General features: G+C 47.0%; 1 protein-coding gene across 1 annotated transcript in view; it reads left to right on the top strand.

Moving 5' to 3' along the window:
- LOC144167073 (juvenile hormone acid O-methyltransferase-like) overlaps nt 1–26,648 on the top strand; it is an 81,058-nt gene that overhangs the window by 18,417 nt on the left and 35,993 nt on the right. The window contains exon 2 of the mRNA XM_077696464.1: nt 3,317–3,859. Coding sequence (XP_077552590.1) covers nt 3,317–3,859 — 543 coding nt within the window. The remainder of the gene's footprint in view (nt 1–3,316; nt 3,860–26,648) is intronic.

Below are 26,648 nucleotides of genomic sequence, written 5' to 3'. Positions count from 1 at the left end.
TATTATCACTTCCACCCGCACAATTTAAAAAGATGAGTTTGAGTGCACAGATATTAAGGGTATCCAATGCCCAGAAGCATGCCACCGCCTCTCTTTCCCCTACGATCTATGAAACCGATAATATAAGGCTGGGTATGCGGTAGCATGTCATTATCGATTATGTCACGATTAAACCATGCTGCACTGAAAACAAGAATATCAGATTTGCGATCGTAAAGTTTAGAACGGACTGTCACGTTTAGACAGAATGCTACGAATGTTAGCAGAAGATACTGCCAACAATGTCCCAGATATGGGTTGCTTTTATATTAGAACTTGCTCCTGGGCGGTTTGACATATTTCGCTATCTAACATCACAACTGAATCCGTGACTTTCTCGTATGTGCAAGTCTTTTTGTTATTCCGCAGGCGATCAATTGGCAGTTTAAAAGACGGTTTTGAGGGTTTTGCAAATTTAGGCAAATTCTTTCTAGGTTGTCGCGTGGCCAGCGAGAGGTTTTCCCCAATTCAGTATTCTAAGCCTTTATATTGTGCGCAGATGTCTAGATGCGTTGCTTGTCTTTTAAAAAAGTCAGTTTAGCTGTTACAGGTTTGTTTTTACATTTTTGATATTCCCAAGCCTATGTTCTCGCTCATACTGCGAACTGTTAATTTAAAATTCCAGTTTCTGGGAGTACGACCTAAGAACTTTTTTCCAGGCGCAGTCCATTCTTCTTTAGGCTCATGTTTTATCCCTTAAAACAGTAAATTACTTCATGTCGGCTTATTTTCAGCGTCGTCGAAGCTTGATGTAATTATTGTGAGCTTAGCTGAGACATCCCGCGAAATCAGTTTTTCTTATCCCAAGCAGCTGTTTTTTTAACCCTAGGCTAGCCCAAGAACTGCAACCTAGAATTTAGTACAACGATTTCGTTGTCAGTAAAAGCTTCTTTATCCCTCATGCTTTGTAAATCTGCCAGCAGTTCTGCTTCTCCTGCCAGAAGTTTCTGTATCGTCTCAAGAGCTGCCGCAAACCCTTCCGCCTCCGTTTAGGACATCGGACCGGGGTTAGATTTCACGTCCGCACAAATCATTATCACCATAAAGCGATTTGTATGCTTATTTTATGGTTTTTAAACGAATTCTGAGTTCTATGCTGTATGCATGATTAATCTGACGCCTGTACTCGGCGGCTTAATCCTTGGGGTCTTTGGGTTGTTTGCCCGCGGAGATCGGTTTTTGTACACAGCGGTGAAACCCTTGGAGGTAGAGGTATACAGCTTTGCCGTACAAACTCTTTCGCTGAGTTATACGGTCCGATGCAGAGAAGTTTGAAACAAAAATTATATTACATGACATAGCCGCTACACTGGCTTCGCGTTTCCGAACACAAACACAGTCGACTGTAGAATACCCAGAATACTACGGAGTGTGACTCCAGGCATTTCACCTGCTTTGAATATGTTGGTAACTCTAAGCGCTGCCCTGAACGGGAAAGATGCTTAGCGAAGACTTAGCTACACTAGTAAAGGTTGCATGAAATACACCGGGATAACACATAAAACGATATGCTTCAAACGATATTAGAGAGTTTTAGCTGACCGTTTCTGAAGGTCCACTCCGCTCCGATAGGAAGCGCGAGCGCCATTGCGCATGCGTGGCACGCTGGCGCGCTACCGGCGATACCAGAGCGGGGCTAACCGAGGCCTCTCAGCGGACCGTCGCGGCAGCTTACGCTAACATTGGTGCCCCCGCGATGCGAGCGCGCTACGGCGAACTTCGTTTCTTCAGTTGAAACATGACCGACGAAGCCGCAAAAGCGCTTTCGAATAGGCAATGGTGCCACACACCTCAAAGATCTTTAGAATGTAAGCGAAAAACTTCGGCCGAAGAGCGGGGCTGCTACTATGCAGTGCCGAGAAAGACAGCCTTGGCTTGGCTATTCGAAAGTTTATAGGCTTGTTTATTGTTATTTAGAAAAATTATCTCATGTCAGCCACTACATTATACTAAAAAGGGTTAAATGAGGCCAAGAAGCACGGTAATCTTCTTTGTTTGGGCGACCAAATACAAATTCTTATGTTTCCTTTAGGACGAAGTTTTCGTTTACAGGCGCACGCGAAACGACCAGTCACGCGAATCATTCCCCGTCGAGGGAGATACGGTTATCGCTTAGCTAAAAGCCTTTCGGCTGCTGACGCTCCAGTTGTGCTGAGCGGGACGTGGGGAGCGTCAAAAACGGTCAGCTAAAACTCTCTATTGTTGCCTGACAACGGCAAAGTGAACTACAAATGCTGGCTCTAAGTGGTGAGCCAGAGGTTCTCCAGCACTTATTCAAAACAACCCCGGTTATTTAATTATGTATTTGACTGAGGGTCACAAGAATTATGACTGCCCGTACAGCTACATTCTTACTATAATGGTAGAAAGCACAAGAAGGATCCTGAGAGTGAGGTGTTGGTGAGGGATTTAATGTGTGATGTTGAAGCTAGTCTGAACGTTAGGGCAAGTGAATGAGTGCGACGCCAAGTAAGTGCTAGTCCGATTGAGAGTAACCGCCTGTTAAAACATGCGGGCGGCAAAAAACAGTGGTCTCAAAAGAAGCCATATGCGATTTCACCAGACATTTCTGATCAACCGAGTGTTCGTGCAGACCATGTCACATAGAATATTTGGAATAAAAAACGTTACCTTTTGGCATCATTTTTGTGATTATGACGGTGAGAAACATTTACGGTTGTTATATGGTTTCCAGATTTTTATTTACAAGTCAATGTATCGCTAAAGCTTTTAAAAGTGCCTTTCGTAAACAGTGACAATATCTGCCATACGCAAAGCATGGGCGAAGGCTGAAGCTTTCTCGCTAGAGACAGGAAACAATTATTCTTGTTTTTGCACTGCCTCTGCTAGCCGCACAACTCCATTTATGCGCCTTCACATCCAATAGTAGCCGACGAAAACACCTGCAATACGCAGGAAGGCACCATGACCGCGTTTACGGGGTCCTCCATGTGGCCTGCTTTTAACAAGAACACGTCCCAGCTGTTTCCGTTTGGCGTACGATTGCAGCTAAAAACTGTCTGTTCTTTATTTATATGTACCATTTCAGAGTGCTTTACTGGGTGTGTGTTTTTGCGTTTAGTTGTCGATATTTACACTAACAGAGATTTTACAGAGCTCCGTTTTGTATTACTTCTGGGTGTTTTTAGGCAGTTCCTCCTGCAAGAGTGCATCTTCGAAGCTTCAAGACTCCACAATACATTGTCGCTGCACTTATGCTGGTATAACTTAGCAAACCAAGCTGCATTACAAACAGCGAATTAAATCTGTATTCCAGTGTGGAACCAAACCCGAGGGGCAACAAATGGAAGGAAGCCCGTCCAAACTCGGTCCCGTGGCTTTCGTCGAGTTAAAGGAGTACAGCTACCGGGAGAACCTGACGGCCATGCAGAGCGTACGCTTCCTGCGACCCTGCTGCGAAGACGACCAGCACCTTGACATCGGTTGCGGGCCGGGCAACTTCCTCCAGGACCACCTACTTCCGCACATGCGCCCGTGCAGGCGCTTTGTTGGTGTGGACAGTTCTTGGGAAATGCTGGAGTATGCGAGGCGCCACTGCCGAGAGCCCGAGGTTGCCTTCGAGCATTTGGACATCGAGCGCGGAGAACCACAAGCAATAATTGACAAGTACGGTCAGTTTGACCGCATTTACTCCTTCCTCACGTTTCACTACGTGTGGGATCTGGAGAGGGTGTACCGCAATGTTAATAGACTACTCAAAGCCGGCGGAGAGTGCCTGGCTGTTTGCTTCGTCAGAACAGGCATCACGGACATGTGGCACAAAGTCTTCAGCAAGCAACAATGGAAGCCATACATGCCAGTGAGTATCGAGTTTGGCCGTGTTTTCACAGTAAAATTTAAAAGGTTGGTTGCAATTATTCGTGAGTACTTCCTCAGAGCCCTTGGTAAGTAGATGTCGGCTATAGCAGTATCAGATGTTCTAGTTTTCAATATAATGAGCGGTGCAGACCTCAAAAGTGGACTCGTTCTTTCCGCAAGGAAATTGGCAAGTAGACTACGGGGACCAAATCGTGGTTAATAAGAAATGTGTCGCAGTAGAAAAGAGAATTGGTAGAGTTGGGCGCTTGTATTGGGTCTCCTTTAACTCCGCCTTGGTTGTTTCTTGCTGTTTACTCAGCTATTCGTATTTTCTCAATGCATTGCTTTTAATGGCAAAATTGGCGTTGTGCTTGTTGTGTTCCCTAGATGTGTTTTTGCGAAATATTCCGTTTGTTCATGTGCAAAAGACCATTGATATAAACAAAGGACCATTGATATAAGTTTTTGGTATGGACATTGAGCAAGTTTGAGGTGTGAACACTTGGTGTAGCGTGGTCCAGTCTAATGTACTCTTTGAACGAGCAGAATACCGGACAATGAAGCTACCTTGCGAGAAAAGCACCTTTCTGGTCTGATGAGGGCTTTGGCAGTGTAACTGGTGATATGAGGTCGCGTGCACAAAATGGCGCATCGTATGCTTCCCGTCAATCAAGGCACTCCGCCTGTGGTTCCGGCTGTTGGTGCCATTAGGTAGGATGCGGCCAGGTGGTGGCTTCAAAGAGATCAGAGTTGAGAGGTGTACCTTTCTAGAGAGGTTTAAGTTACTACTATAGAAACGAGTAGGTTACCGCTGTCACTAGTGAAAACTGTTTTGGCCGAGGATTTTAGTCCGCAGACTGGTCGGCCACATTATGCATCGTTTCAGACTGATATCGCGTGGTGTGCGTGCATCCAAAAGTACGAGAGATAGGAACAAAGAAAAGAACTTTTTGTGCCCGGAAGTACAAACGCTAGATGCTTCCTCTGCCGCGTGCAGTCAGCCAGGAGTACGGGAGCTTTCTTGCCAATCTGGAGGAGGCGTAGTTGGTTAAAGACAGAGAAAGAGAATAGCAACAGGGTTTAACATCAGCATACTTTTAAAGACGATAGTCTTCCTTGGGCTACTTAAACCCAGAAATTTTGGTCTGTCTGTCTGTCTCTCGATTCAGTCACCCGGCCGAAGTAAAATGCCTATTGCGCAATAGTATTATATACTCACAGCCAAATGTAAACGTCTAAGACCAGTTTACATGTCCATACTTGTCAACTTTGTTGAACAAGAACAGGACATTACGCAAATATAAGACAGGAAATTAGTACACAAGGGATATATACAGTGTTCCTTTATTAAAAATTCAAGGATGCTGTGTTTTTCGACCGCAAATAATATTCTACATCTACTGTAGAAAACCGCCGCCTGCTGTTCAGTTTCCCGCGCCACCTCCTGGTGGCATATGTGCAATCACGCGGCAACAGCAAATGAAAGTTCCACTAGCTAGGTTTCACATTCTGCTTAAAACGCACGTGGAACATGGCAACGCGGTTCTATAAACTCTAAAGTCGGCCGCCTCGATTCACGCGCATCTCCACCGTACTGCAGCGCTGGCGTAGACGAACCCCGCCTGTCGCAGTGGAACACGGTAAATACAAATCGCCTTGAGCAATTCTTAGGTGTGTTTACCTTGAGATGAGTACGACGGAACAGAAACAACATAAGGGGTGAGCGGGAAAGCAAAGAGGGGCCTTTGCTTGGCAAATGTGTACAAAGACTGTCGTCTTTTGACATTTGCAACAAAAGGAGCAGATACGCGGCCAATTTTTTATTTAAAATTCATTAATACCCTCACTTGCATGGCTAGCAGACACTTGTTCTAATCGCTTGTAAGCTCTGCAGGTGCCCCAGGAACGCCAATGCTGGTGCCACAGGGTACAACACCTCACACTACTTAATTTTCCTCATTTTGTTCTGCACTAACCTGCTTCTTTAATTAGCGACACATGTACACCAGTTATACCAAATGAACAATGACTGATGCAATGCGGGCACCTCCATTTCTTTATGAAACGCGTCGACCAACTATCCTGCAGCGCGGTGATGGCGTGACCTTATCTGAAAAACACCATTCAAAAACCTAATATGCGCAATTCCGATCTATTAGCGCAAAATATGTCAATTTAAAAAAATGTCAAATGCTGTTTTGAGCGCACATTAACACATTTGTCGTTCTGGTCCATGGACAACCGATCACAAGATACGGGAATACAATACACAACAATGTCTTGCACGCAATGAAATAATATTTTCGACGAAAAGTACAGCCTGTGCGGCCATGTGGCCATCAGCGTCCAGTTTCTCGTTCACTCTGTTCCCCTCCTCTCTTGCTTCACCCAAGCCGGTTTCCGGGAGACCAATTCAGCCAAGTTTACAAAGCTGGGGAGCCATCTGTTGGGTCTGTTTAGATTTAGCCATCGAGCCAGCAGCGCGAGGCTTCACTGCCTTGTTTGCATTTTGCGGTTCAACCCCTGTTTTCAACGTGTACTTTTAGCTTGCACTCGCAAAAATTGAGAGCAGATCTACCTTTATTTAAACGAACGCAGCAAACACCGGTTATATACGTACGTTTGTCTTCAAATAAGCGTAATTTTGCTGAAAAACGCCTGAGGAACATGCATCATAGCTGTATACTTTTTAAATAGAAAACGCTTTGCTTGTGTAAAGGTATCACTCAAGATTTCCTTCAACTTTGGACGGGTGGCTGAATTGAGGGACGGGCAGACAGACCAAATGTTCGCACTCCAGTAGCTCAAGAAAGGACTATAGTCTATAAAAATTGCCTTTAGAGCGAACGGATCAGATGATTTTCAATCGATTTGGGAGCGTAGGCAGGTAGGGAATGAATCTCACCTTGTTGCATGAATCTTTTTTCGGAGGGAAGCGTGTACCGGTTTATCGGTTTATGCTTGAAGCGCTGGTTCACGCGTGGTGAATTCAAGCTTGAAGATATGAAGGGCTGGCAGACCGCCTATAAGAAGGGCACAGAAATTACCGCACTTTTGAACGGAATTACTAGTTCAATAAAGCATAGCTGTAAAAAGTGTTCCCACCGCCTTGTCTCTGCAGATTTAAAGCACAGTATGGCAATTCTTTTTTTTACTTTCTCGAAGTTGAAAAAGCGTGACTTAATAGTCGCTTTATCTATCGACGTGGGTAAACCGGGCCCCCCTATCGGAGAAAAATGCAGATTCATCTCTTATATATTCAGAGTGTCGTCATCTCTGAGCTCGCAAGTGAAATTCCATCTTCCGCCTCTCGCCTTAAAGGCATCCAGTACACCACGCCTAAAGTACGTCGTTTCAGCACTGCGCTGAAACAAAAATGCCGACGTAACAAAACACGTTTACGACAAACCGTTTGCAAGTTATGCTGCAGCTCACAGTCGACCTCACTAAAGCATTTCAGAGCCCTTCCACTCTGACGATGGAGTGGAAACCCACTATAGCTGCTGAGTTGAAACCCACCATAGCTGCTAGCGAAGCTGCAGCTATGATGGGTTTTGCTATGAGGCGATTTCGGTGTTCTGAATTTGTGTGTTATCGTTACTATCGCTTTCCGACGTTCCAAGCGGGCAAGTTGCTCTTCTTTCTGGTGGAATTCGCAGTACTCGCAAAGTAAAACCTGAGGCGGCAACAACGGATGCTGCACGTTCTGCGTTGGTGGCTTTCCGTTGTTTCCACGCCTATTTTCGCCACTATACATCCCGACAATACTTCAATTCCCGCTCTTTCTCCACCTAGCAAATGACACGCGCCCATCCCATAGTAAGTAGTAAGTGTAACGAATGATAAATGCGCAAGTGCTGTTATCAGCCCATCGCACAACCTTTGAAAGAGGCATCGGTAGTTGCAGGTGGTATAAAAGTTGTCAAGAAGGCCTCCGTGGTCGCGAGGAAGGCCGCAGAATTGTTGTCGGGTAGATTGTGAGCTCCAGAACAGAAACGACAGATTCTAGTCATAAACTGTTGAGCTGTAAAAGATATGATATGGGCTGGGGCAAACTCCGGGGCAACCTTCGCTAAGATAAACGCTCAGCAGCCTCGAGAAGACTCCAGCCATGATTTCACAGCCATTCAGGCAGGACATCTTCACTTTGTCATTCGCTATACAACCTTTACAATTCGCCTCAACCAATGATGTTTCCAGAAGCCCAATGAGATTTTTACGGGTACGCTAATGGAAATGGAATTTAGGCTGTCAAGAGCAGACATACTGACGAAACTTTTTTTCTGTGCTACTAAAGCAAGCCTCTGTTATGAACATAAAGGCAACCCCTTGAATAATTGATGATTTTGTAAATAAATTTGCTCGCATCTCCAAAACATACTTTACACGACGGAGTGAAACCGTTCTTGGCACTGCGTTTTGCAGCAGAGGAAAGGACAAAACTTTTCTGGTTGTTGGTTATTCTGTATTGTGAATGGGTGTAGCAACTAAGTCAGGTTTTTCAAAATAGCCTGATTGAAGCTTTTTGGCTCATTGAAGTTTTTGCAGAAGTTATTAATCTAGCATTTCATGTGTAATACAACACTTTCCAACGCGGGTAATATCGAGGGCGAAGGCTTTTTATGTGCCCACCGATAGACGATGTTGCTCTACAAGTCTCTAGAGCCAACAAAGTTATACCCTTTAGTCTATGTTCACTGAAATGAAATCAAATGAAATTAATCTCTATGATTCTGTACACGTGGAGAATGATGGAACTGCAAAAAAAATCTCGCCAATCTACCTCGTGAATGTGGGTGGAAAGCAAAGCTGTAAACGGCACCCATGAAGATTGCCCATGCGACGTCACTTAAATTCACTCTAAAAATAGCAAAACCAGAGAGAAGTGAAATGCACTAAACCACACCATTTATTACTTCAAGGAGATATTCTTGTTAAGGTTAAATCAATGCATGAAGCATGAACGGTGTTTGGTTGAGTTGTACTGGTGTAGCACGAGAGTGGAAACTTTTTTTAAAAAATTAAAGTAAGCCCCAACGCAATGTGAGACGATCTGTCTTCTCCGTCTCTGCTCCGCGGACCGAGGCGACGAGATTTGCGGCAGAGAAGAAGGAGGAGGGAGAAATACTTCTGTTCAGATTTCTGAACTGCGCAGAGTGCAGCCCTGGGGAGTGATTCCTTCTTCTGTGGGGCCCATTTGCAGTCCGTGCGGTCTGTGTTCTGTCCAACTGCTGAAGCTGGGAAGGTAGAGAACGCCTGGACAGCAGCATCTCCCGTTGCTTTTCTTGGGTAGTTGATGGAAAGAGAGGAGGGTGCTCAGGGCTAAAGTCGCACACCCCGATTACGGGGCGGAGTATTCCTACTTCTGATCAAAGTTTACGTTCAGCCTCGTAGCGATTAGGATACATTAAGTGAAGACGCGTAGGCTGTTGGAAGGAGCCCGGATTGTATGAGCCGTAGGGTAGTTTGTTGTTCTCTGGAAAGGTCAGGGTAAGGCGAAGGTACACTCTGTCTTAGAAGGCGATAATGCTGGGTTATCTCCCTGAACGTGACAAGCGGGTGACTGTCCTCGTGCAGCTCCATAGCACGGGAGGTAAAAGCGCAGGCTTGTTGGGTGATCGTATTTGTTGCCCTCCATTGAAGCGTGAGGGGGTGTCCAGATGAGCTGAATGGAACACTTTGGGGAGTGGTTTTTTATCACGCGCATTGCAGGTAAGGACACCCAACCCTACTGGTAATTCCCGTAGGCTTGCTGGGAATGGATGACTACCCTCCGAACCCCTGGTTGAGCGAGAGCCAAGGTGATGGCTGCCTCTTCTGCTGCCGTCATTTCTTGGGTCCTAAGCGAGGTACACGCAAGGAGGTTGGTTCTAGAGGTAGCCACGATGATGGCGCATTCCTGCCCTCGATGTTTGGAGGGCATTGAAAATGATCTGATCCGTTCGCTCTAAAGATAATTTTTGTAGACTATAGTCATTTCTTGGGCGGGAGGTTCCCATTTGAACCCATTCCCATTTCACCCTTCCCGCTTGTTCCGTCCCGTTTCAACCCGGCGCAAAACGACCTTCCTGTTTCGCACTTTCCCACTTAGCCCGTTCTCTTTTGAACCCCTTCCCATTTCAATCTTCCTGTTTGTTCCTTCCCATTTCAACCCGGGGCGAAAGAACCTTCCCGTTTCGTATTTTCCTATTTAGCCCGTTCGCGGAATAGCGTACCCAGTTTATGAAACGTTATAAAAACATTTTCATTATGTTTTTCATTTATTTCCGTTTGTTCACAGCCGCTGCGATACCAGGCTCAGTACATCCAGAGTCCTTGACTGCTTTTCAAGCCTGGGCTTCACGTTTTGAATTTAAAGACGACGACATTTGGTTACAATTCATCATACCTATTAAAAAATGTTTTAAAATAACAAATCCTAACAAACAAATTAACAATTAACAAATTAATAAACAAATCTTCTAAATTAACAAACCGAAAAATGATAAAATCAAAACGCCCAGAAAATCGCCGCGGAAGCACAAATAAAAATCGCAAAAACACCCCCACTTTGAAAGAAGTCGTATTTGCCGCAGAGAGAGAGAGAAACCTTTTTGGACTAACACATTTAATTGTTATAATAGCGCAAGTGTATATCAATGTGAAAAATTAACAGATGAAAACTTTAAAAGTAGGGGTGTGCGAATATGCGGACATTTTCAATATTACTCGAATAATAAATATGTTATATCCATATTCGCTTCTAAAACTATGTATTCGAAATGTTTCGAATATTTGAAAGGGTTCTAATAATCTTCTATTACCGAATATTTGGATTGGTAAGGGGAGGACGCGCGGCTTTCAACTTCGAAAAAATGACCAAATGCTAAGTAAAGGGAGCATCTTTAGTTTTAGTCGCCAAGAGTCTGGGAGTACGTCAGGCGGTGTGACATTCTGGGCTGCCCAGCCAATCTGGTGAAGCATGCGGTTACCCATCGCAGTTCTGAGTCCGACCTTCTGGTTAGAAAGATGGCCTGCTATCAGCTCTTCCACCGTGTTGTTGAGCCCCCTGCTAAGCAGCCTCTGTGTGGACGCACCCATGAGAGGACCAATGGCCTGCTAGACCGCCTTTTGTAATCATTATATAAAGCATCTCTATGTCCTCGTCAAGAAGAAGACAGGGGGTTGACGTTAGTAACTATGGAGAGGACAGAAGCTTCAATTAATCGAAAGGTACCGGATTCCTTTAGGCCTCGCTTCTTGGTGCAAATCCCCTGATCATGTGTATGATTTGATTAATGCTGTTTTTGAGGCGGTGCAAGGAGACGTCACTCTTGATGTTAGCCTCGAGATGCAGGCCCAGGATCTTGATGCTGGGGCTTGGAGGGATGGCCTCTCCATCAAGGAGTATTTGAATGTATTTCTTGGTTCGGCGTGAGGGCCGACGACACGGAGCTGTGATTGTTTACGGGAACACTGGAGGCCACAGGCTTCAGCACATTGGTGTACTATAAGTGAAATGCGATGCATTGGTGTGAGCTTACTTTAATTGTTTTAACTCTTAGCACATGAGCAAGGTGCGCACAGGGCCGCTAGACAGGCGTGAGTGGTCGGTGACGCTTTCACGTGGGATTCAGCGAGAACGCAGGGGGTAAACCCGTAAATGTGCTTGGTGAGTACACCACCCGTCTTCTCAGTCTTCGCGTGGGCTCGTAGCTAAATTGGTAAGACTACGGGCTCTCGCTTTGTTAGTCTATTAGTTCCAGGTTCGATTCCCGGGGTGCCAGTAGATTCTTTTATTTCTTCGCTGGAGTTTTCTAGTGACACCAACGTTGCGAAAGAACCCTTGGGGGGTTGAGGTAAAAAGCATTGCTTTAAAAAGCTGCACAAATGCAGCTTGACGTGTTCGTGGTCGCGGAACAAACTTTAGCAGTGCTGCGCAAATAATATATTGTAAATAACAGCCCCTAAACATACAGCCGTCAGCAGCAACGAGAATCACGAAACAGTTACGAGAAGATAACTTTAGCATGTACCCGCGTTTTAGAAACAGAAAACTGTTTTTTCGCCACCAAAATATAGCCACACACGCTATAAAAACAGCGGGAGAGTGCGGTGCAGTGTTTGTGGATACCCGGTTGAGATCGGCGACGTTTTTTCTTAGCTTCCTGTTGTGTCGTTGTTGCTTCCACCTCTTGTGGGTGGATTGCTTCGCTTCCAACATGTGTTCCAAGCGGCTGTCGATCTTCTCTATTTCGGTCGGCTTCGGTCTCTATCCCCTTGGTAGCTGCCTTGGCACTATCCATGATCTTGTTCGTCCAAGTCCCAATATCCTGAATGTCCTCTTCATCCACGGTAACAGAGTGCAGTACAGATCCCAATCCGTTAGCTTGTGGATGCGTGTCTTGACTGGCTTCTTGTTCACGGGGACCCGTATTTCGAGAATGTAATGGTCACTTCCCAGGTTGAGACCCGTGTTGGTCCACGTCCGGAGCTTGCTGTTGCTGTTTACCCTGACGAACGTAAGATCTGGTTTAGTATCTCGATCTCTTTTGGAGCCGGTACGTGTTGGGTGTGCGGGGTCCGTGATCAGGGTGAGGTTTTCTTTTTCGGTGGCTTCCAGGAGATCTCTACCCTTGATCAGATTCGCATCGTATCCCCAATTCTTGTTATGAGCGTTAAAATCTCCGCATACTACGAGGTTAGCATTGAGACCTGCCGTCTTGCTGATCTTCCGCATGAGCGTCTTGAAACGCTGTTGGAGGTCGCTTGGTCTACTGTAGATGTTTGCGATGTAAATGCTCTGTTTTCTTTTCTTGCCTACTACTACTTCCGTGATGATGTGCGCAGCCATTGACTTCTTTAGACCTTCGCTCTCTTCGTGGCTTATCCCCTTTCTGATTAAGGTGCAAATTCCCCTACCCGTGCCGTTGGGTGCTCGGCTGGGAGGGCAGGCGTGTGCCTTGTAACCCGGTAATCAGCACATTTTTACTGACTGTTTCCTGCATTACAATAAGGTCTGGCTTTCTGGTTGCCTTCGTGGTAAGGACTTGGAGTATGGCTTTCTTGCTGTCGAAGCCGCGGCAGTTCCACTGCCAGATGACGAGAGATTTGCCATCTACTGTGCCTGTGGTGGTCCCGTCTATTGTGGAATGCTAAGGCTAATCTCTTCTCTGATTTGTTGTATGGCTACGGACATGTGCTGTTGCATGCATTGTTGGACGGCTGTGTTTACGCTCTGTGGTATGGCAGGCATGACAGTTTGCTGTATAGCCGCAGTGATGCTCTGCTGTATGATGGACGCCATGTGTTCGGATTCCACTATTGAGACTGTTCAATTCCTGCTTCAGGCTGGTGACCGTGTCTTCCAGTTTGTCGACTCTATCAAGAAGTTTCCGTTCCTTGAGGTTCTCAATGGCCCTTCTCTTGGGTGACTACTCAGAGGCTGCCGTTTGCTGTGGTTGACATTCGCTGGCACTGCTGTCCTCTCCCATAGGTTCTGCTTGTTGCTTCCCTCGCGGCTGCTACTGTTTCTGCGGCGCTTGTCGTTCTTGCGTTGGCTGCCGTGCTTGCTCGGTCTGCTGCGCTTGTAATGCATGAAGCTGCTGGCTGATTACCTTCATCTCTTCAGCCATGCTCTCTATTGTCCTTCGTAACTGTGCGTTCTCCTTGCGGAGTGCATCCACTTCGTTCTGGATGGCCTCATCTTGATTTGTCTTGATGTTAGTTGGTGAGGAGGAAGGCGTCGTGGACTCCTTCCTTTCAGCGCCGTCTTGTACGATCCGGTTCCAGCTCACCCTTTCCTTGGACTTTCACCTGCATCTGCTCTGGTCTCTCTTGTTACTCGCGCTACGATCGGATCTACTCCTGCTCACCGAGCGCGGTTGTCTTCCCTGGCCCCTGTTGAACGATGTCCTTTCTAATTCTGAGAAACTGCCGGGCGCGAGGCTCTCCTGTTCCTTCTTGCGTCGTTCTTCATCTGCTTCTTTTCTGGCCCATCTTCGCTTCGTAACAATGTAAGGGGTCCTGTACCTATTATTGCAACCGTAGCTTCCGGTGGGATGAGGTCCGTTGCACAGCTTACAGTTTGGCTTACAGGTCTCGGAGTGTCCTTCCTTCGGATTCTTCAACCCGCAGTCCACACACACTCGTACGTTTGGTGTAGAGCAGACACCTTTCCTGTGACCAACTTCTCCGCACGTCGTGCAGAAATCGAAGTGCTTCCCGTACAGGCTGCACTCCAAGATGCTAGAACCAGGAGGCGGAATCTTAGCCTTCAACCCAGCGTCCGGGCTAATTGTGACTCATGCGGCATATTCTCCCCTGGTGAGCCTGGGGAAACATTACTGCGTTGTTGTTGCCCTAGCAACACCACCGCCATGTTGGCCTTGAATGCGTTATAATTGCCATGGGAACAATGCGAGGGCACGCAGCTTGCGTGGGGGAGAGGTATCGCTCTTCCCTCTCATGCCGGTTGGATTCCTTCCCCCCTCCCCGTGTCCCCCCCATTCCCACCCGGCAACCACCGCCGCCACCCCGCAAGCCTCGCCGGCCTCGCTCCGCCGGCACGAAGCCACGCCGCTTGAGCAGTAACGACGCCAGCTCGAATAGAACTTGAACACTTTATTCGCGTTACGTGCGCGAACGCGACGTGCGGCGAGAAACACCGATGACCAATACAACACAGACAAGGTTGTCTGTCTTCAAGCACAGCACACGCACAACACAAGTCCTATCCTTCAGCTCAGCTTCACGTACGGCATACAAACGACGTTCTCACCTTTTGCTAAGAGCACTCAGAGTCTTCGCGTTACGATTCATCCAGGTATTCTTGGCGTCCCTTTTGTAGCACCGTAATGTCCGAGGGAGCACATACGAGAAATTGCCCACTACATGAGACGCGCATCGGCCTCGCTGCTCGCCGTGCGGAAGCACCAACTGCGGTGACCGTTATCGCGCATGCGCGCCCCCAGCGCGCCGGAGAGAAGCGGAAAGAAAAAAAAAATGAGAGGAGGAGTGTTTCTCCAGCGCCACTGCCTCTAGGCGCGCAATAATAGAACCGAAACTAGAAAAAGTAGCATTGGCCTGCTAGAACCGTAATACACCCGCCGGGGGACTCTGTCTCCTTCGAAGGCCACGATGATGGCAGGGGTGTTGCCGATCCTCCTGGCCCCGATCGCCGTTGGGTTCCTGTCGGTTTGTCAACTTGGCTAAGATCGTTTCCGGCGAGTGGTCCAGTGGCGCATTGCCGATCATGCCCTTCGTTGTTCCCTCGGGCACCGTCGCGAAAGCTCCCACTTCGTGTTTCCTGCCATTGATCTCGATCTCTTTGATCTTCGAGTACTTGCGTTCCCGGTCTGCGTCTGAGGTGCTGACTATGATGATATTTTGCTCTTTGTTAGCCACGAAAGCATCGTGCTCCGCTTCGGTCATGGGTATGCCCGCTGCTCTGGATATGGCTGCCTCGATAGCAGGGAGTTGGGTCCTCGCCATACAAAGTCCACCACGAGGTCGTACTATGATTTTGACGTCTTCCTTTGGTAAGTTAGTGTTCAGTCTTGCCGCCATCGTAGCAGTGGCCGCCGCTCTCTGTGGAAACTTTTTAGCTGCCGTTAGCGGGCAAGGGGCCCTGTGCTTGCTCTTTCCTCGGTTTTTAAGTGTGAATGCACTTCTTAAGCGACCCTGAATCACGCGTCCACCGCCGTCCGTCCATCCGCACCACATACCCACATAGGGCGATTGGCCAAGAAGAGTTTTTAAGTGCGAAAGCGACCCCACCACATACCCACTTAGGGCGATTGGCCAAGAAGAGTTCCTTCGCTACCCATTCGGCATATCTTCGTGATACTAACCACTTCCTACGGGAAATTAACAACATAAAAATCCCTGATGGCGCCTTCCTTGTAACTATAGATATAACTTCTCTGTACACAAATATACCTCACCGAGCTGGGATTGAAGCCCTGGTTGAATCCTATTGCATACATCGGGATCACGAGGCGCCAAGCCCACAAGTCATTGAAACTTTGACCAGGCTAGTGTGGAATTAAATAGCTTTTAATTCCACAATCAGTATTATCTTAAGCGACCCTGAATCACGCGTCCACCGCCGTCCGTCCGTCCGTCCGCACCACACACCAACTTAGGGCGATTGGCCAAGAAGAGTTCCTTCGCATCACCCGTGCATTCGCACTTCCCCATGCTCCCCTTCGGGGAAATGCGGGTGAATTTTTTTAATTCGGCTGACTGTCGTCCAGCCTTCCTTGTGTTCTTGAGATCCTGACGCAACTTCCTCATCAACACCTGTGACCTCTACGCTCATCCGGCCCGTGTCGTCAGTTGGAGGACCCCTGACGTCGCGAGTTCGCTCGGCATGGTCTCTCTTTCAGCCAGTGTTAGGCTCAGCGTAAGGCCTGGCGGCCTATCTCCGCCGGGTATTTTGTTCCCAGTCGGATAGGCTTAGCTCCGAACAGGATTTCAGCACAGAGAAATTATAAAATTTTCCTTCTGTTCGGCGTTTTTCGGCGAAAAAAAATGCAAACGCACACGATAGAAAACATAGAAGCCGAATATGTGTGCTTTCAAAAAAACGATGATTTGGTCATTTTTTCGAAGTTGAAAGCCGCGCGTCCTCACCTTAACAATCCAAATATTCGGTAATAGAAGATTATTAGAACCCTTTCAAATATTCGAAACGTTTCGAATACATAGTTTTAGAAGCGAATATGAATATAACATATTTATTATTCGAGTAATATTGAAAATGTTTCCATATTCGCACACCCCTACTTTTAAAGTTTTCATCTGTTAATTTTTCACATTGATATACACTTGCGCTATTATAACAATTAAATGTGTTAGTCCAAAAAGGTTTCTCTCTCCATCTGCGGCAAATACGACTTCTTTCAAAGTGGGGGTGTTTTTGCGATTTTTATTTGTGCTTCCACGGCGATTTTCTGGGCGTTTTGATTTTATCATTTTTCGGTTTGTTAGTTTAGAAGGTTTGTTTATTAATTTGTTAATTGTTAATTTGTTTGTTAGGATTTGTTATTTTAAAAGATTTGTTAATAGGTATGATGAATTGTAACCAAATGTCGTCGTCTTTAAATTCAAAACGTGAAGCCCAGGCTTGAAAAGCAGTCAAGGACTCTGGATGTACTGAGCCTGGTATCGCAGCGGCTGTGAACAAACGGAAATAAATGAAAAACATAATGAAAATGTTTTTATAACGTTTCATAAACTGGGTACGCTATTCCGCGAACGGGCTAAATAGGAAAATACGAAACGGGAAGGTTCTTTCGCCCCGGGTTGAAATGGGAAGGAACAAACAGGAAGATTGAAATGGGAAGGGGTTCAAAAGAGAACGGGCTAAGTGGGAAAGGGCGAAACAGGAAGGTCGTTTTGCGCCGGGTTGAAACAAGACGGAACAAGCGGGAAGGGTGAAATGGGAATGGGTTCAAACGGGAACCTCCCGCCCAAGAAATGATTATAGTCTACAAAAATTATCTTTAGAGGGAACGGATCAGATCATTTTCAATAAATTTGGGAGCGTAGGCAGGTAGGGAATGAATCTCACCTTGTTGCATGTTTCTTTTTTCGGAGGGAAGCGAGTACCGTTTTACGGGTTTAAGCTTGAAGCGCTGGTTCCCGCGTGGTGGGTTCAAGCTTGAAGATATGAAGGGCTGGCAGACCGCCTATAAGACGGGCACAGAAAATACCGCACTTTTAAACGGAATTACTAGTTCAATAAAGCATAGCTGTAAAAGGTGTTCCCACCACCTTGTCTCTGCAGATTTAAAGCACAGCATGGCAATTCATTTTTCTACTATCTCGAAGTTGAAAAAACGTGACTTCCGAGTCGCTTTATCTATCGAGGTGAGTAAACCCGGTGCCCCTAACGGAAATAAATGCAGATTCATCTCTTATATATTCAGAGTGTCGTCATCTCTGAGCTCGCAAGTAAAATTTCATCTTCCACCTCTCACCTTAAAGGCATCCAGTACACCACGCCTAAAGTACTTCGTTTCAGCACTGCGCTGAAACAAAAATGTTGACGTAACAAAACACGTTTACGACAAACCGTTTGCAAGTTATGCTGCAGCTCACAGTCGACCTCACTAAAGTATTTCAGATCCCTTCCACTCTGAAGATGGAGTAGAAACCCACCATAGCTGCTAGCGATGCTGCAGCTATGATGGGTTTTGCTATGAGGCGCTTTTGGTGTTTTGAATTTGTGTGTTACCGTTACTATCGCTTTCCGACATTCCAAGCGGGCAAGTTGCTCTTCTTCCTGGTGGAATTCGCAGTACTCGCGAAGAAAAACCTGAGGGTGCAACAACGGATGCTGCACGTTCTGCGTTGGTGGCTTGCCGTTGTTTCCACGCCTATTTTCGCCACTGTACATCCCGACAATACTTCAATTCCCGCTCTTTTTCCACCTAGCAAATGACACACGCCCATCCCATAGTGAGTGGTAAGTGTAATAAATGATAACAGCGCAAGCGCTGTTATCAGCCCATTGCACAACCTTTGAAAGAGGCATCGGTAGTGGCAGGTGGTATAAAAGTTGTGAAGAAAGCCTCCGTGGTGGCGAGGAAGACCGCAGAAGTGTTGTCGAGTAGATTGTGAGCTCCAGAACAGAAACGACCGATTCTAGTCATAAACTGCTGAGCTGTAAAAGATATGATATGGACAGGGGCAAACTCCGGGGCAACCTTCGCTAAGATAAACGCTCAGCAGCTTCGAGAAGACTCCAGGCATGATTTCACAGCCATTCAGGCAGGACATCTTTTCTTTGTCATTAGCTATACAACCTTTACAATTCGCATCAACCAATCATGTTTCCAGAAGCCGAACGAGATTTTTACGGGTACGCTAATGGAAATGGAATTTAAGCTGTCAAGAGCAGACATACCGACGAAACTTTTTTTCTGTGCTACTAAAGCAAGCCTCTGTTGTGAACTTAAAGACAACCCCTTGAATAATTGATGATTTTGGAATTAAATTTGCTCGCATCTCCAAAACATACTTTACACGATGGAGTGAAACCTTTCTAGGCGTTGCGTGTTGCAGCAGAGGAAAGGACGAAAATTTTCTGGTTGTTGGTTATTCTGTATTGTGAATGGGTGTAGTAACTAAGTCAGGTTTTTCAAAATAGCCTGATTGAAGCTTTTTGGCTCATTGAAGTTTTTGCAGAAGTCATTACTCCGGCGTTTCATGTGTAATGCAACACTTTCCCACGCGGGTAATATCGAGGGCGAAGGCTTTCCATGTGCACACCGATAGACGATGTTGCTCTACAAGTCTCTACAGCCAACAAAGTTATACCCTTTAGTCTATGTTCAGTGACATGAAATCAAATCAAATTAATCTGTATGATTATGTACACTTGGAGAATGATGGTACTGCAATAAAAATCTCGCCAATCCACCCCGTGAAGGTGCGTCGAAAGCAAAGCTGTAAACGGCACCCATAAAGATTACCCGTGCGACGTCACGTAAATTCACTCATTTGAATTCACTTAAATTCGCTCTAAAAATAGCAAAACCAGAGAGAAGTGAAAGGCACTAAACCACACCATTTATTACTTCAAGGAGATATACTTGTTAAGGTTAAATCAATGCATGAAGCATGAACGGTGTTTGGTTGAGTTGTACTGGTGTAGCACAAGAGTGGAAAATTTTTTTTTAAAATTAAAGTAAGCCCCAACGCAATGTTAGACTATCTGTCTTCTCCGTCTCTGCTCCGCGGACCGAGGCGACGAGAGTTGCGGCAGAGAAGAAGGAGGAGGAAGAAATACTTCTGTTCAGATTTCTGAACTGCGCAGAGTGCAGCCCTGGGGAGTGATTCCTTCTTCTGTGGGGACCATTTGCAGTCCGTGCGGTCTGTGTTCTGTCCACCTGCTGAAGCTGGGAAGGTAGAGAGGGCCTGGACAGCAGCATCTCCCGTTGCTCTTCTTGGGTAGTTGACGGAACGAGAGGAGGGTGCTCAGGGCTAAAGTCGCACACCCCGATTACGGGGCGGAGTATTCCTACCTCTGATCAAAGTTTACGTTCAGCCTCGTAGCGATTAGGATACATTAAGTGAAGACGCGTAGGCTGTTGGAAGGAGCCCAGATTGTATGAGCCGTAGGGTAGTTTGTTGTTCTCTGGAAAGGTCAGGGTAAGGCAAAGATACAGTCTGTCTTAGAAGGCGATAATGCTGAGTTATCTCCCTGAACGTGACAAGCGGGTGACTGTCCTCGTGCAGCTCCATAGCACGGGAGGTAAAAGTGCAGGCTTGTTGGGTGATCGTATTTGTTGCCCTCCATTGAAGCGTGAGGGGGTGTCCAGATGAGCTGAATGGAACACTTTGGGGAGTGGTTCTTTAGCACGCGCATTGCAGGTAAGGACACCCAACCCTACTGGTAATTCCCGTAGGCTTGCTGGGAATGGATGATACCCTCCGAACCCGTGGTTGAGCGAGAGCCAAGGTGATGGCTGCCTCTTCTGCTGCCTTCATTTCTTGGGTCATAAGCGAGGTGCACGCAAGGAGGTTGGTTCTGGAAGTAGCCACGACGATGGCGTATTCCTGCCCTCGATGTTTGGAGGCGTCTGTGTAGATAACTGCATGATCCCCACCGAGGGTGGTGTTTAGCGTTTGAGCCCGTGTTTTTCTGTGACCCTCCTCATGTGAGGGGTACATATTTTTAACCAAAGGGAGCATCTTTAGTTTTAGTCGCCAAAAGTCTGGGAGTACATCAGGTGGTGTGACATTCTGGGCTGTCCAGCCAATCTGGTGAAGCATGCGGTTACCCATCGCAGTTCTGAGTCCAATCTTCTGGTTAGAAAGATGGCCTGCTATCAGCTCTTCCACCGTGTTGTTGAGCCCCGTGCTAAGCAGCCTCTGTGTGGACGCACCCATGAGAGGACCAATGGCCTGCTAGACCGCCTTTTGTAATCATTATATAAAGCATCTCTATGTCCTTGTCGAGAAGAAGACAGGGGGTTGACGTTAGTAACTATGGAGAGGACAAAAGCTTCAATTAATCGAAAGGTACCGGATTCCTTTAGGCCTTGCTTCTTGGTGCAAATCCCTGATCATGTGTATGATTTGATTAATGCTGTTTTTGAGGCGGTGCAAGGAGACGTCACTCTTGGTGTTAGCCTCGAGATGTAGGCCCAGGATCTTGATGCTGGGGCTTGGAGGGATGGCCTCTCCATCAAGGAGTATTTGAATGTATTTCTTGGTTCGGCGTGAGGGCCGACGACACGGAGCTGCGATTGTTTACGGGAACACTTGAGGCCACAGGCTTCAGCCCATTGCCGCACTAGAAGTGAGATGCCATGCAGTGGTGTGAGCTTACTTTAATTTTTTTTAACTCTTAGCACATGAGCAAGGTGCGCACAGGGCCGCTAGACAGGCGTGAGTGGTCGGTGACGCTTTCACGTGGGATTCAGCGAGAACGCAGGGGGTAAACCCGTAAATGTTCTTGGTGAGTACACCACCTGTCTTCTAAGTCTTTGCGTGGGCTCGTAGCTAAATCGGTAAAACTACGGGCTCTCGCTTTGTTAGTCTATTAGTTCCAGGTTCGATTCCCGGGGGTGCCAGTAAATTCTTTTATTTCTTCGCTGGAGTTTTCTGGTGACACCAACGGTTGCGAAAGAACCCTTGGGGGGTTGAGGTAAAAAGCATTGCTTTAAAAAGCTGCACAAATGCAGCTTGACGTGTTCGTGGTCGCGGAACGAACTTTGGTAGCAGTGCTGCGCAAATAATATATTGTAAATAACAGCCCCTAAACATACAGCCGTCAGCAGCAACGAGAATCACGAAACAGTTACGAGAAGATAACTTTAGCATGTACCCGCGTTTTAGAAACAGAAAACTGTTTTTTCACCGCCAAAATATAGCCACACACGCTATAAAAACAGCGAGAGAGTGCGGTGCAGTGTTTCTGGATGGCCCGGTTGAGATCGGCGACCTTTTGCCTTAGCTTCCTGTTGTGTCGTTGCTTCCACCTCTTGTGGATGGATTGCTTCGCTTCCAACATGTGTTCCAAGCGGCTGTCGATCTTCTCTATTTCGGTCGGCTTCGGTCTCTATCCCCTTGGTAGCTGCCTTGGCACTATCCATGATCTTGTTCGTCGAAGTCCCAATATCCTGAATGTCCTCTTAATCCACGGTAACGGAGTGGAGTACAGATCCCAATCCGTTAGCTTGTGGATGCGTGTCTTGACTGGCTTCTTGTTCACGGGGACCCGTATTTCGAGAATGTAACGGTCACTTCCCAGGTTGAGACCCGTGTTGGTCCACGTCCGAAGCTTGCTGTTGCTGTTTACCGTGACGAACGTAAGATCTGGTTTAGTATCTCGACCTCTTTTGCAGCCCGTACGTGTTGGGTGTGCGGGGTCCGTGATCAGGGTGAGGTTTTCTTTCTCGGTGGCTTCCAGGAGATCTCTACCCTTGATCAGATTCGCATCGTGTCTCCAATTCTTGTGATGAGCGTTAAAATCTCCGCATACTACGAGGTTAGCATTGAGACCTGCTGTCTTGCTGATCTTCCGCATGAGCGTCTTGAAACGCTGTTTGAGGTCGCTTGGTCTACTGTAGATGTTTGCGATGTAAATGCTCTGTTTCCTTTTCTTGCCTACTACTACTTCCGTGATGATGTGCTCAGCCATTGACTTCTTTAGACCTTCCCTCTCTTCGTGGCATATCCCCTTTCTGATTAAGGTGCAAATTCCCCTACCCGTGCCATTTGGTGCTCGGCTGGGAGGGCAGGCGTGTGCCTTGTAACCCGGTAATCAGCACATTTTTACTGACTGTTTCCTGCATTATAATAAGGTCTGGCTTTCTGGTTGCCTTCGTGGTAAGGACTTGGAGTATGGCTTTCTTGCTGTCGAAACCGCGGCAGTTTCACTGCCAGATGACGAGAGATTTGCCATCTAATGTGCCTGTGGTGGTCCCGTCTATTGTGGAATGCTAAGGCTAATCTCTTCTCTGATTTGTTGTATGGCTACGGCCATGTGCTGTTGCATGCATTGTTGGACGGCTGCGTTTAAGCTCTGTGGTATGGCAGGCATGACAGTTTGCTGTATAGCCGCAGTGATGCTCTGCTGTATGATGGCCGCCACGTGTTCGGATTTCACTATTGAGACTGTTCAATTCCTGCTTCAGGCTGGTGACCGTGTCTTCCAGTTTGTCGACTCTATCAAGAAGTTTCCGTTCCTTGAGGTTCTCAATGGCCCTTCTCTTGGGTGACGGCTCAGAGGCTGCCGTTTGCTGTGGATGACATTCGCTGGCACTGCTGTCCTCTCCCATAGGTTCTGCTTGTTGCTTCCCTCGCGGCCGCTACTGTTGCTGCGGCGCTTGTCGTTCTTCCGTTGGCTGCCGTGCTTGCTCGGTCTGCTGCGCTTGTAACGCATGAAGCTGCTGGCTGATTATCTTCATCTCTTCAGCCATGCTCTCTATTGTCCTTCGTAACTGTGCGTTCTCTTTGCGGAGTGCATCCACTTCGTTCTGGATGGCCTCATCTTGATTTTTCTTGATGTTAGTTGGTGTGGAGGAAGGCGTCGTGGACTCCTTCCTTTCGGCGCCGTCTTGTACGATCCGGTTCCAGCTCACCTTATCCTTGGACTTTCACCTGCATCTGCTCTGGTCTCTCGTTACTCGCGCTACGATCGGATCTACTCCTGCTCACCGAGCGCGGTTGTCTTCCCTGGCTCCTGTTGAACGATGCCCTTTCTAATTCTAAAAAACTGCCGGGCGCGAGGCTCTCCTGCTCCTTCCTGCTTCGTTCTTCATCTGCTTCTTTTCTGGCCCATCTTCGCTTCGTAACAATGCAAGGGGTCCTGTACCTATTTTTGCAACCGTAGCTTCCGGTGGGATGAGGTCCGTTGCACAGCTTACAGTTTGGCTTACAGGTCTCGGAGTGTCCTTCCTTCGGATTCTTCAACCCGCAGTCCACACACACTCGTACGTTTGGTGTAGGGCAGACACCTCTCCTGTGACCAACTTCTCCGCACGTCGTGCAGAAATCGAAGTGCTTCCCGTACAGGCTGCACTCCAAGATGCTAGAACCGTAATACACCTGCCGGGGGACTCTGTCTCCTTCAAAGGCCACGATGATGGTAGGGGTGTTGCCGATCCTCCTGGCCCCTATCACCGTTGGGTTCCTGTCGGTTATCAACTTGGCTAAGATCGTTTCCTGCGAGTGGTCCAGCCGCGCGTTGCCGATCATGCCCTTCGTTGTTCCCTCGGGCACCGTCGCGTAAGCTCCCACTTCGTGTTTCCTGCCATTGATCTCGATCTCCTTGATCTTCGAGTACTTGCGTTCCCGGTCTGCGTCTGGGGTGCTGACTATGATGATATTTTGCTCTTTGTTAGCCACGAAAGCATCGTGCTCCGCTTCGGTCATGGGTATGCCCGCTGCTCTGGTGATGGCTGCCTCGATAGCAGGGAGTGGGGTCCTCGCCACGCAAAGTCCACCACGAGGGCGTACTATGATTTTGACGTCTTCCTTTGGTAAGTTAGTGTTCAGTCTTGCCGCCATCGTAGCAGTGGCCGCCGCTCTCTGTGGAAACTTTTTAGCTTCCGTTAGCGGGCAAGGGGCCCTGTGCTTGCTCTTCCCTCGGTTTTTTAATTCGGCTGACTGTCGTCCAGCCTTCCTTGTGTTCTTGAGATCCTGACGCAACTTCCTCATCAACACCTGTGACCTCTACGCACATCCGGCCCGTGTCATCAGTTGGAGAACCCCTGACGTCGCGAGTTCGCTCGGCATGGTCTCTGTTTCAGCCAGTGTTAGGCTGAGCGTAAGGCCTGGCGGCCTATCTCCGCCCGGTATTTTGTTCCCAGTCGGATAGGCTTAGCTCCGACCAGGATTTCAGCACAGAGAAATTATAAAATTTTCTTTCTTTTCTGCGTTTTTCGGCGGAAAAAACTTGCAAACGCACACGATAGAAAACATAGAAGCCGAATATGTGTGCTTTCAAAAAAACGATGTTTTGGTCATTTTTTCGAAGTTGAAAGCCGCGCGTCCTCCCCTTAACATCCAGATATTCGGTAATAGAAGATTATTAGAACCCTTTAAAATATTCTAAACGTTTCGAATACATAGTTTTAGAAGCGAATATGAATATAACATATTAATTATTCGAGTAATATTCAAAATTTTCGCATATTCGCACACCCCTACTTTTATACTTTTCATGTGTTTCTTTTTCACACTGATATACCCTTGCGCTATTATAACAATTAAATGTGTTAGTCCAAAAAGGTTTCTCTCTCTCTCTGCGGCAAATACGATTTCTTTCAAAGTGGGGGTGTTTTTGCGATTTTTATTTGTGCTTCCGCAGCGACTTTCTTGGCGTTTTGATTTTATCATTTTTCGGTTTGTTAATTTAGAAGATTTGTTTATTAATTTGTTAATTGTTAATTTGTTTGTTAGGATTTCTTATTTTAAAAGATTTGTTAACAGGTATGATGAATTGTAACCAAATGTCGTCGTCTCTAAATTCAAAACGTGAAGCCCAGGCTTGAAAAGCAGTCAAGGACTCTGGATGTACTGAGCCTGGTATCGCAGCGGCTGTGAACAAACGGAAATAAATGAAAAACATAATGAAAATGTTTTTATAACGTTTCATAAACCGGGTACGCTATTCCGAGAACGGGCTAAATAGGAAAATACGAAACGGGAAGGTTCTTTCGCCCCGGGTTGAAATGGGAAGGAACAAACAGGAAGGTTGAAATGGGAAGGGGTTCAAAAGGAAACGGGCTAAGTGGGAAAGGACGAAACAGGAAGGTCGTTTTGCGCCGGGTTGAAACGGGACGGAACAAGCGGGAAGGGTGAAATGGGAATGGGTTCAAACGGGAACCTCCCGCCCAAGAAAGGACTATAGTCTATAAAAATTACCTTTAGAGCGAACGGATCAGATGATTTTCAATCGATTTGGGAGCGTAGGCATGTAGGGAATGAATCTCACCTTGTTCCATGTTCCTTTTTTCGGAGGGAAGCGTGTACCGTTTTATCGGTTTATGCTTGAAGCGCTGGTTCACGCGTGGTGGGTTCAAGCTTGAAAATATGAAGGGCTGGCAGACCGCCTACAAGAAGGGCACAGAAAATACCGCACTTTTGAACGGAAATACTAGTTCAATGAAGCATAGCTGTAAAAAGTGTTCCCACCACCTTGTCTCTGCAGATTTAAAGCACAGTATGGCAATTCTTTTTTTTACTTTCTCGAAGTTGAAAACGCGTGACTTCCGAGTCGCTTTATCGACGTGGGTAAACCCGGCCCCCTATCGGAGAAAAATGCAGATTCATCTCTTATATATTCAGAGTGTCGTCATCTCTGAGCTCGCAAGTGAAATTTCATCTTCCGCCTCTCGCCTTAAAGGCATCCAGTACACCACGCCTAAAGTACGTCGTTTCAGCACTGCGCTGAAACAAAAATGCCTACGTAACAAAGCACGTTTACGACAAACCGTTTGCAAGTTATGCTGCAGCTCACAGTCGACCTCACTAAAGCATTTCAGAGCCCTTGCACTCTGAAGATGGAGTAGAAACCCACCATAGCTGCTAGCGATGCTGCAGCTATGATGGGTTTTGCTATGAGGCGCTTTTGGTGTTCTGAATTTCTGTGTTATCGTTACTATCGCTTTCCGACGTTCCAAGCGGGCAAGTTGGTCTTCTTCCCGGTGGAATTCGCAGTACTCGCAAAGTAAAACCTGAGGCGGCAACAACGGATGCTGCACGTTCTGCGTTGGTGGCTTGCCGTTGTTTCCACGCCTATTTTTGCCGCTGTGCATCCCGACAATACTTCAATTCCGGCTTTTTTC

Source organism: Haemaphysalis longicornis, unplaced genomic scaffold, assembly GCF_048455015.1.
Source record: "Haemaphysalis longicornis isolate Haplotype H1 unplaced genomic scaffold, Haemaphysalis longicornis Haplotype H1 scaffold_2, whole genome shotgun sequence".
NCBI classification, from domain to species: domain Eukaryota; kingdom Metazoa; phylum Arthropoda; class Arachnida; order Ixodida; family Ixodidae; genus Haemaphysalis; species Haemaphysalis longicornis.
Note: the sequence above shows the minus strand (reverse complement) of the source record. Positions and strands in the feature narration are given on the sequence as shown.